Below are 12,263 nucleotides of genomic sequence, written 5' to 3'. Positions count from 1 at the left end.
GATGGGCATTGTTTACGTCTGGTATCTCCTTTCGTTGAACGCACGGTTGGTCAAATTTTGGCCGACCTAAATTTAGTCCTCTGTCATTGTTTAAAAATTAGTAGCATTTTTTCTTGAAAGTGAATAGGGTGTAATAAAAAAGTCAAAAATATTAAATTAAATAATTTTATGATTTTGACTAAGGTGTTAAATGTTTATATTTAAAAAAAAAGACTCAAACTTATCTAGCGTAATAGTTTTACCTTAGGACACAATTATCTCGTCCTATTAATAAAATGGAAGATTATAAATGTGTTAAAATAATTAAATACTTTGTAGAATAATAATTGAAATATAATACGTACTGCGTACTGTTACTATGTAAAAATATTCATAGAATAGGATGTTATTTAAATATTAATCAATTTCCAACATTAATCGTATGCTGTAGAAAGTAAGTAATGTTATTCTTTGGAAATAGTTTTTTTTTTTAATGTAAATAATGTTTTTAACATATAGGATCCAAATGGTTGTCAAAAGTGTAAATGATGTTAAACTTTCATATCAAAATGAAAAAAAAGGGCTTAAGGAAGCAGGTCTTCATGTCTATACTGTTGAACTCACAAGAGATTTGCTTTTGTCTAAAAGTTTTTTCTTTATTTATGGAAATCTACATTAAAGGCCATTTCACAAAAATCGGTAACAATCTGCGAAATTGTAATATTTTGACGTCGTTAATCTCAGCATTGGATGCAATAATGTAATTTACATTTTTAAAATATAATAGAGCAACTTTTGTTGTAGTAAGATAATGGATCAGAACTATGATTTATGTTGTGTGTACAAAATAATTAACCTTTTCATCAGCCGCCTCCCTGGGTAAACGGTCGAAATGTATAATTTGAAGTCCTATTTTTTCAATAAAATCAATGTGGAATATGTTTTCGTTGATACATAATACAGATTTTTTTTCCATTTGTATGCCTTAATCCCTAATAAAATTTTAAATTTACAAATATTTATCAAATAAGTACAATTTTAAAAGCGATATTTTTATTAGAAAACATAGAAATTTTAAGGAATTATCTATATCAAAGTAAACTTACATCATTTAGGAACATAAAAAGAATAATTAAAATATTTAATTATTTTTAATACCTTTTGTATTAAAAATAAAAAGATAGTATATAATACCACGCATCAAACCCAGTACATCAGTCGAGCGCCAGCGCTCTTAGAGGTTAAGATCCACGCCAAATTCTGCGCAGCCGTCTCTTTCGCTCATACGCATTTGATACTTTCATAAAAATAAAAAAATATGCGAAAATTATTGTAAAATAATATAATGATGGTTTCTGTAAACAAATGTATAATTTAATTTTTTTTTTGACATAATACAAATGGGCATTTAAATCTGTTTGTCTAGTTATTTGTTAATTAATATGTTTGTCGGTGTCATTGAGTTTATAAAAAGATTAAAACCGGTAAAATTTGATGGTCTACTTGCATCCAAAACTATGGAACTCACATTCACACTCAGATTTTCTTGAGCATAGTAAAATTCTATTTTCTTTATATCATAAATATTCGATTCATTCGTAAACTTAAAAAACTAAATCAATTTAAAAAAATGTATCATAAAATTGATTTTTTATTGGAAGTTCCTTACGGCAGGCATGACATTTGGCTGGGCGACCGAACTGAAAAAAATGTGATACTAAAACCATAAGAAAAATATATAACGGAAGTGACCTAATATCAGTCACACGACTGTATAATATGACGTTTTTAAAACTAAAATATTACTAGTACACTTTTTTTTTTTTAATTATGTAATTTTATACTGTCGACAAAAATAAATAAAGAAATGTTTTTTTTTTTTATTTCACTTAATAGTTTGAATTATTATTATTATCTTACTTATCTTATCTTATTATTATTATTATTTCACTGAATGTCACTCCGCCCGCCCTTATTATTATTATTATTATTATTTTGTTTGATTTATTTTATTTTACGGTATTTGTTATTTTCTAAAATACTAAATTTCCTAAATACTTTTATGTACTTAATTAAAAACCAATCAAATAAATTAAAAAAAAATCAATAACTAGAAAATATATATAAAATTCAACATTTTTTTTTCAAATTGTGTTGCTTCTATACTATCCGAAGGAATTTCGTTCCTACCTGGTGTCCCATGACACCACATAATTTTACTTGTTGTAAATTTATTGACTGTTGTTATATAATATACTTGAAATTTTTAACAAATTAACGATGTAAAAAACATTTTATAACATAGTTATTAATTTTTATTATACATTAGAAAAAGATCAAGATGGTTTTTTGATTGTCACACTATACCAAGTAGCACAAAGATCGCGCGGCTCGTACGACTCGCGCGATGCGACCATATTTACCTAAACTTACAAAGCGAAAAATTGTGAAATGGCTCTTAAGGAAAACAAGAAACCACTTTTTTTCATTCACAATTTGTCTACGAACAAATACTTTAACAGTGCTACAGAAATATATCTCTTAAATCAGTTGAATTTATTATTAAGCATGTAATATTGTGAATTAAAAAATTGTAGACTATTTTCATTTTTTTTTAATGTTAAATCGAAAGTATAATTATTGTAATTATGAAAATGATTATGTTCAAATACCAAGGGCCCTAGCCTAAATAAAAGTAGTATTGAATAGATAAGTAATCCTTGAAATAATTTGTTATTAGTTATTATATGATGTCCGCTTAAAAATTGTAGCTATAATTCTATAAAATATGCATTCTTATTTGTTCTCAACATTCGTATAAATATTGTTAATGTGTATCAGTCGATAGTAAAATTATAGATTTAATAGTTTAGTTTTAGGTCGCTTTCAAATTGTTGGAAATTGTTAGTCTGAAAATTTCTAACGCACCTGGACGTCCTGAAACCCTGCACATATTGGATTTTTCTATTTGGTAATTAAATTTGTGGGTATAAAAGCAATTTGGTATGTAAAATTAGCGAGTAAAACATCGTGAGAAAACTTCATTAATTACACAAATAATTTTGAGATTTCGTCTAATTAGCAGTAGAACAGGCGTATTGTAGTTATCATAGAACTTGATAAAAGTTAAATAAATACAATAAATAAAGTAGTATAGTTTAAACTAAGTGTAGTTCCAGACCTCTAGGATGAGATTAATAAGCAGTGTGCGTTTTTGTGCGCGTTAGAAATTTTTTGAACAAATTTGATAATGCGGGTTTACCTGAATGTGTTGATATAGGGCGTATTTAAGGCGCGGTAAGGCTATTTTTATAGTGAATCTTAAGTAAAGCAAGTTATCTAAATGCGCCCTACAAATCATAACCGTGTAAAATATGTATTAGAATTTATCTGATTATCAATTTTTAATAAAGACAAAACAAAAGTTGGGGAGCAAAACTAAAATAATTAATAACTACTTTCCGAGTCTTTGATATTAAATGAAAAATAAAAGTATTTTAATATAAATTATAATCGTAGTTTATTTAATGCCTTTAGATTTGTTCCTCAATAAAAACGGCCATTTTATTATAGTCTTATTATTCTATCCCTTATGTATTCTTTATATTGTAAGAACCATCTAGTACAGCGTAGTTTTGGAGGTCATCTACTATCAAGATCTTCGGCCACATTCTACTTTATATTCTTGATTTTTGTTTCGAACTTCTAAAAGGGTTCCATGCCGCGTTATAGTGAAAATAGCAGTTAGCAATTCGCAAGAAAAAAATAGAAAATGAATGTCTCATGTAAACCTATTTTCCTTTAAGATAATAAAATTCTAAGCAATAGAAAAATACATATAAAAAGTTAGTGTATGTGTAATACAGATTTTTTGTTTACATTTTTAAAAGGTATTCATAGGTTCAGGTAAAATAGCACCAATAGTTCTTTTTCGTTTACTGAGAAAAACGTGTCGGTGTCCTTGGCCGAATATTCCACAAGAAATGTTTTTGATATTGTATCTTCCGACGGCTGGCCATACAACAACACGTATGTATCCAGGCGGCTTGTCATAGCTGTTATTAAAACCATATTTATTCTGTTTAAATGTTACAAATTTTCTAGTATTATAATGAGCTGGGCCTGGATCTTCTGCTTTACGTATACACATTGACATATCTACTAATGTGTTGCGACCTCTATAAGGAACGTTTCGGTTCGTTTTGTTCATTACCCCCATGTGAGAGTTTTTATATTTATTTAATGTGCTTCCGAGTGCAATAGGCCAAGTAGCAGCAGAGCACCTTAGAGATGTGGAAAAATGATTCTTGATTGTACTTTCATCACGTTTTCCAGTAAAGATGTCGTATGGTCCTCGCAAAGATACTACTTTTTTTGTTTTTAATTCGATCGATTCTTGATCTATTATATTGTAACGATTTGGTGCTAAAGACCATTTTTTGCAAGTATCTTTAAATCTGCATGGTTCTTCTCTTTCAAAAGTTGGTTTTACCGAATGTGATCCATGAGGTGCTTTGAAAGGTTCACATTTATAATACGTGCCAGGTCCTGGTATATTATTAGTCGTTAATCTATTGCGAGAGACCCTGCCAAAACCTAAATTTTTGCAGGCAGGTTCGTATTTTGGACTTTCCGATATTTCGTGCCAAGCAGGGCCAAGAATCGACTTGAACCATTTCCTTCTTACTAAAGCTTTTTGATTTCTATAGCCTAAATTTTTGGACCAATCTTCCAATTCAGCTTTATATCTCCACGGATCTTTATTGTTTATTCTATTTCTATTGATTCTAAAAACTTCACTAATGGGGTTTGGACTATAAAGGCAAGGATCACAACCATCTTGTCTTTTCGAATAAAAACCGCTCGAGTCTAAGCCAGGATGTGCAGTATTATTCCCAAATCGTTTTACATAAGAACCAAATGGCGCTTTATTTTTTGGGATTGTTACCATTTTCTAGCGTTATTTTTACCGAAAATTTCTATGTAGTTTAATTTTGTATTTAACACGTAAAATGCGAAAAATACGATGGTGGCATTTGTTTAGTTTGACGTTTGTATTATACACAAAAGAGTATATTATATTCCCTACTTAACGAGTGTTTAATGTAACTCACTAAATACTTATTAATTTTAAATAAATTAAAAATGGTAAAAATGATAGAAAATAAAAAGTAAGAGCGCATATCATCCTACTAATATAATAAACGCGAAAGTTTGACTGAAAACTTTTTCACGCAAAAACTACTGAATGGATTTTAATGAAAGTTTACAATAATATCTTATACATTAGAATAAAACATAGGCTATAATTTTTAAAGATAGCGTTTGAATCGTCCAAAATATAACGATAATTGTCAAGTAAGTCGGAAAAAATCTGTCATCTGCGAGGTATTTTGGCATACCTACGTTGCAAAAACTGTACGAGTTTACACGTATATTCTTCTATAATATAAAAATGCATCGCAATATGTGTTGGTAAGCGCATAACTCAACAGCGCCTGGACCAATTTTACCAATTCTTTGTTTTAAATGTTCGTTGAAGTCCAAGGATGGTTTTTATGGCGAGAAAAAATCGAATAATTTCCAGGAAAACCCTAAAAACAGCCCTTTTCTTTTTTCCATACAAACGTTTTCTAACTAAAATGTAGAGTCAATTTGAACTTTATCGCTATTCAATAAAGTTAATATTAAATTACAAGCACTCACTGTTGTCAAAGCAATGTAGGTGTGTTCCTAACGTCAAAGAGTCAATTTGCACTTTATGATCGCTACACAAAGTTCAAATTCAATCATATCTATCAAAACAGTGTGCGTGTCCGCGTTGGAGGATCTAATGTCGCGTTCCGAAACTCAAAAAGTGATAATATCGCGAACCCAACCAAATTGAATAGTCAAAAAATGTAAGAGCTTAAAGATCATTGGTACTGATTTTTATTTTGGTTGGCTTCGCGATATTATTTCTTTTGTTTTAGTTTCGGCACGCGACATAAAATGTATTAGTTTTCAAGTCATTACATCTGTTAAACAAATCGCGTTAAAATGGGTTTTATTATCTTTAATTATTAATTTAATATCATGTCACTATCGGGCCAAATCGGCGCGATCGGGCACGATGCGTCGAGCGTTCTGTGACGTAGACTTGCGCCACATTTAAATACGATCACGTCGGTTAATAACCCGTATATCTCTATGTTATGTCATTGAGGCACACAATTTTTAAATATTTGTCACCTTTAGGTTCCCACTGTCCCTTTAGATTATTTTCCAATCAGGTTTGAACCCTAAGTTCGCCTCTTAGTTTGAAGCCCTCTAGCAGACATCCCAGTCGGGGTCTTTAAGTGGGTCGGGGTCTTAAGATACTTTGGTCACCCGAGCTGAACCTCTCACACCACCCTATCATCGGGGTGACGGTTCTGTTCAGGAGATTTTTTTTGCGCCGACTATAAAATAGGTTGAGTGTTTAAGAGAAATGTTTATCTTAATAAGTCCTACAAAAAATTCCGCGACAGCATATATCTATCTTTTATGAGTAAGCCATTATCGCAAAAATAGTGAATCATAAATACAATAAAAATTAATAGTCGGCCTGCAGCTGCTGATGTCCGTTTTCAACGAGTCGTGCCGCGTGGTTCAATAAGTCCCGAGACTAAGTACTAAAAAAAGGTCTTTTTTATAAAATTAATTTTTATTCATCAACATAGTCTCCTCCAAGAGCGATACAGTCCCTCCAACGCTTTTCTAACTTTTCTATCCCATGTGTGTAGAACGATTTGTCTTTGGCTTCAAAATAAGCCTCCGTTGCTGCGATAACTTCACTATTTGAGTCAAATTTCTTACCCTGAAGCATTTTTTTGAGGTCTGCAAACAGCCAGTAATCGCTGGGGGCCAAGTCTGGCGAATAAGGGGGATGAGGAAGCAATTCGAAGCCCAATTCGTTAATTTTGGCCATCGTTCTCACAGACTTGTGACAAGGCGCGTTGTCCTGGTGAAACACCACTTTCTTTTTGTTCATGTGAGGCCGTTTATCCGCAATTTCGTACTTCAATCGCTCCAATAAGCACATGTAATAGTCACTATTTATATTTTGCCCCTTTTCAAGGTAGTCGATGAAAAGTATTCCATGCGCATCCCAAAATATAGACGCCATAACCTTACCGGCCGATTTCTGAGTCTTTGGACGCTTCGGGCGGCTTTCACCAGCCGCTCTCCACTCCACTGCCTGCCGATTGGATTCCGGAGTGAAATGGTATATCCAGGTTTCATCCATTGTTACATACCGACGTAAAAAATCCTTTTTATTATGATTCATCAGCGCCAAACATCGCTCTGAATCATTGATATGTTGTTCCTTTTGATTAGTTGTAAGCAAACGCGGCACCCACTTAGAAAAAAGCTTTTTCATGGCCAAATTTTTATGTAAAATAGTGAAAACACTACCAGCTGAAATCTTCACTATCTCGGCTATCTCTCGCACTTTTACCTTCCGATCTTCCAATACGATTTTGAAGACTTGGTTAATATTTTGTTGAGTCACTGCTTCATTTGGACGACCTGAGCGTTCCCCATCATTGGTGTCCATGCGACCGCGTTTGAAGTCGGCATACCACCGACAAATGGTTGCTTTAGAGGGAGCTGATCCTGCATAACATTTTATAAGCCATTGCTGTGGCTTCAACGGTATTTTTTCCCATTAAAAACAATGTTTTATCATCACGCGAAACTCGTTTTTTTCCATTGTATCGAAATTACAACCGTAGCGTCACTTAAATGTTTCAAAATCAATAATTTTATCGTTCCATTTTTAAAAATTTGACACATATTCTTGTATTGATAGCCAGTACTTTTTAAAAATCAAAAGAGTTTTTAATATATGCGCCATTTCCAGGTTAATCTCGGGACTTATTGAACAATCTAGTAAAAATCAGTGTCAAAAAGACGGAAATAATGTCTCTAGACATACGAGGTCACGAGTCACTGGTAATAAAACTCGGCTTAAACAGGTCGACAAGTTCCGTTATCTGGGGAGCACAATTTCATCTAAATGTGACCTAGATGCGGAAATCAACAGTAGGATCGGCGCTGCTGCTGCATTGTTCGGCAAGTTGAATGCGAAAGTCTTCAGCTCCCATGATCTGAGGCTGGCGACTAAGATCTCCGTCTACATGGCTGTTGTGCTGCCCAATATCCTTTACTCTGCCGAAACATGGACCGTGTACCGCCGTCATATACATACGCTCGACCGATTCCACCTCAAATGTCTACGTAAGATACTCAATATTCGATGGTCTGATCGTGTACGGAACACCGAAGTGCTGCGAAGAGCCACTTATTATTGTACCTTTTATCCCATTGTTACACTTGACATATGAAAACACCTTTAGGACACCAGGTAGGAACGAAGTTTCTTCGGATAGTATAGAAGCAACACAATTTGAAAAAAAAATGTTGAATTTTATATACATATAATTATTTTCTAGTTCTTGATTTTTTTAATATAAAAGTATTTAGGAAATTTAGTAATTTAGAAAATAACAAATACCGTAAAATAAAATAAATCAATAATAATAATAATAATAATTCAAACTATTAAGTGAAATAAAAAAAAAACATATGGTTTTATTTATTTTTGTCGACAGTATAAAATTACTTAAATAATTTAAAAGTTTAGTAGTAGTATTTTAGTTCTACAAACGTCATATTATACAGTCGTGTGACTGATATTACGTCACTGCCGTTATATATTTTTCTTACGGTTTTAGTATCACATTTTTTTTCAGTTCGGTCGCCCAGTCAAATGTCAAGCCTGCCGTAAGGAACTTCGTTCCAATAAATTTCTAAAATAAAAGTAGCCTAAGTTACTCGTTACTACAGCCGATTCAGAGATTAGCCGGAACAATTTTGGTATATGTACCGTGTATACATCCATATGGATTTACTAAAAAGCTGTTATTTTAATATTACCAACAAACACTCCAATTTTATATTTGTATAAATTGGTGTAAAACTTAGGTATACAGCTACATAAAAGTATGTTTTTCGTAATTTGAGAATGAGGATATATTACAAATTATGAATAAAATAACTATATATACCTACTTATATGAAACTGGGCGAGATTTGCTTGTGCGTAAGCACCTACTATAGTAGGTTGGACACTGGATACTTTTTGTGCCGAAATATAGAGGTTGTCTTGGAAGAAGATATGAATGTCAACAATTGAAGATTGTTGCAATCCATTAACGTGTATGTCGTTTCAATTCATACTTTTTAAACGCTTTCTAGCGTCACCTGATGTTTGTATGTTTGTAACCGACTCCTTTGGACCACGGGCGTAGCCAGGTTTTAGTAGCGGGGTGGGGGTCAAGAAAATGAAACGACCAAAAGTACATAAAATAAACCTTATATTCGTAAGAAAATTGAGATTTGAGGGAGTCCTTTTGTGAGCAGTGGGACAGTATAGACTAAATATAAAAAATTACGTTCTGTTATATACCTACGCATTACAGAATTAATCTTCTGTTTTTATTTTTAAATATATCCACTACTCCATTCGCATCAATTTCTATCTCATAGTGAATGTTCATGAGAGCCAAGCCGTTCAGTCTGTTTTCACTCGTTGTGTTCCGCAAGTAGTATTTTAGTCCTCTTTCTGAGGCTTGAAAAAGTCCTTTGGTATGGTAGCCAATATTTGCAACAATGTGTAAATATTTGGATATAGTTTTTGGTCGCAGTTATCTAAACATTTCTGAGCTGATTTTGGAATAGAGGAGGTGAGAGTCATAGCTGCTTTCCACACTTCAAGTTCTGCTTTTACGACAGACATACTTTTTTCGGGCAGCACTGCCGAATACATACGAAATGCCTCTTCAATTTCACAACCGGCCGCAAAATTTGATGGTAACATACCAGATAGTGCCGATATTACTTTACGGTGTTTTGTAAACCTCTCAATCAATTGCTGAATTGTATGGTCGAGAAATGGCATGAATAAATTTATTTTATAATACGTGGATATATCCGATGTAGGAATATTAGATCGATTCAACTGCCTTCTGACAATACGTGGCATAAGCAGTATACCACCATTTTCTTCGAGCAACACCTTTGCTTTTTCATAGAGATGGAGGTACTCTTCGTCAATTTTATGCCTCAAAAGTTGCAAAGCATTAATAACATTATCCACGAGGCTAAATGCTGTTATGATGTCTGTGTTAATGGCCTGCAGTTGCTTTGACAGCGACAATATATAGCTCATGACTTTTTGCAGAATCACTAGGCACATAACAAAATTCGAAGATCGAAGTGTGTTAAGTATTTGGATGGCTCGTTGCGATGTTTCTTTATTGTGGCTAGATTGGCGTTCTTCGAGAGCATGCACAATTGCTAGATAAATTTCTTCAAATCTTATAACGGCTTCATGCTTATGAATCCACCGTGTTTCGCACATTGCAAGTAAACTTTTTTGATGATCAGCCGGTAAGAAATTCCTAATTTTTTCTTTCAGAACGGCAGTGCGTTGAGCCGAATGTCTAAAGTAGGAACTAACAAACTGTATGATCCCAACGCAGTTTCTTACAGCTGCTTGTGAACATGAGTCAGCAATATATCAAATAGCGAGGTTGACAGAGTGTGCACTACAATGTACATAAAGAGCAAGGGGACAGTCTTGACGAATATATGCTTGGGCACTGTGCAAATACCGACTCATAGTTGCAGCCCCATCGTAACCTTGACCAAACACATGAGAACATTCAAGTTCATATTTTTTCAGAGCTGTAATTATGAGATTTGCTAGGCCGGATCCTGTCACGTCAACAGTTGGAATATACTCTAAGAACATTTCCTTAACTTTATGTTGTTTAGCATCTTTTAAATCAACATATCGTAAGCACGACGAGACTTGCTCCATACGCGCAATGTCAGTCGTCTCGTCAGCGAGAATAGCAAAAAAATTAGCTTCCTTTACTTCATTGATAATCTTATGTTGAATAATTTCACCACCAATGTCAATTATTTCATTTTGGATTTGTGGGCTCGTGTAAAGGGCATTCTTCTGAGAAGTGATCAGAAAGATCTTTATCCCCAGATTCAGCTGCGTACCGCAATAGTGCTCGAAAATTGCCCTCATTTCTGAAGTGGTTGTTCAGGCTCAGTTGTCAGGTGTAATGTGGATCCGTCCCGAATCAGTTTTACCTCTTAAAGGTATACCTTGTTTGCCGTAAAAAATGATCCCTTTTACGATAGGGATTAGTTTCTTTCGGTTTTCTTGTTGCTGTTTCTTTCGGTTTTCTTGTTGCTGTCTCTTTCTTTCAGAAGTCAACTACTCATCGACTGAAACCGCCAGAGAAGACATTACTTTTAGGAATTTATCTGCAAGTTTCGAATTTCGTTTATGATATCCTGGTTTTGCATGAGTTTCAAATATTTGTAGTGCATTTTTTCACTTGAAAAAAGGATCGGTTACAAGCTGGCCGACCCGCTGATGGCCCCCTTTACCTTCATCAAGCGAACGTCTCATTAGGACGCAAATTTTACAGTATGCTCCACTTTTATATTCCGAATATTTCAACCAGGGGAATCTTTCCATCCCTTTCATTTGAAAGCGCAAATTTCGTTTTGTAGAAACGGGAATCTTGTAATCTTTAAGTGGAGTCCAAAGCTCTTTTAAAATTTGGGCCTTTAGATATTTATTTTAGTCGCATAGAAACCAACATCCAATTTAGCAGAACGTAAAGATAACGGTGAGCTGGTACTGCTGCTGGTCGGTTCCTGGCTAAGTGTAGGCTCGGTAGTGGTAGACATAAAACAGGGCTCCGGCGACACCACCGACTCGGTCTCGACATTGGACACTGCAGATGAAGTCGAAGGTTCGCTTGTCATCGCAATTTTATTGTCAGCTTGCAGACTAGTTGTTGGTTCCAAAAACTCTTCTTAACGGGTAGCTATTTGACCGCACCACTTTTTCCAATACGCCATACCTTTAAGCTTATTGCCTTTTCTTTTGTTTTTCTCCATTTTCTTGTAACCTAAAATAATAATAAAAATACTATACTAAGAGATAAGGTTAGGTTAGTACTTTCCAAATTTAGTTATAAAGTCCTTTAAACGTATTAGTGAAGATTCTAAAAATACGAGTACTTACGTAGGTCAAATCACAAAAATTACAAAATAACTTTTAATACTCTTCTTGTCACTCGTTTCAAAATAACTTTACGTTCACAGTAAAATGCAATCTGCTTTTTACTAGTTTCGCTCGGTAATCGTTGATCGTTGGTAATTCAAAT

General features: G+C 33.7%; 2 protein-coding genes across 2 annotated transcripts; both read right to left on the bottom strand.

The window, feature by feature from the left end:
* Positions 1–3,818: 3,818 nt before the first annotated feature.
* Positions 3,819–4,930, bottom strand: LOC123668401 (lymphocyte expansion molecule-like). Its single transcript, XM_045602132.1, has one exon. The coding sequence runs from the start codon at positions 4,928–4,930 to the stop codon at positions 3,863–3,865; it is 1,068 nt and encodes a 355-aa protein (XP_045458088.1). The 3' UTR covers positions 3,819–3,862.
* Positions 4,931–10,585: 5,655 nt separating this feature from the next.
* Positions 10,586–11,107, bottom strand: LOC123668810 (zinc finger MYM-type protein 1-like). Its single transcript, XM_045602503.1, has one exon. It carries the CDS (start codon positions 11,105–11,107, stop codon positions 10,586–10,588), a length of 522 nt encoding a protein of 173 aa, XP_045458459.1.
* Between the last annotated feature and the right edge of the window lie 1,156 nt (positions 11,108–12,263).

This window comes from Melitaea cinxia, chromosome Z (genome assembly GCF_905220565.1).
Source record: "Melitaea cinxia chromosome Z, ilMelCinx1.1, whole genome shotgun sequence".
Classification (NCBI taxonomy): Eukaryota; Metazoa; Arthropoda; class Insecta; order Lepidoptera; family Nymphalidae; genus Melitaea; species Melitaea cinxia.
This window is presented reverse-complemented; position numbering and strand designations above follow the sequence as displayed.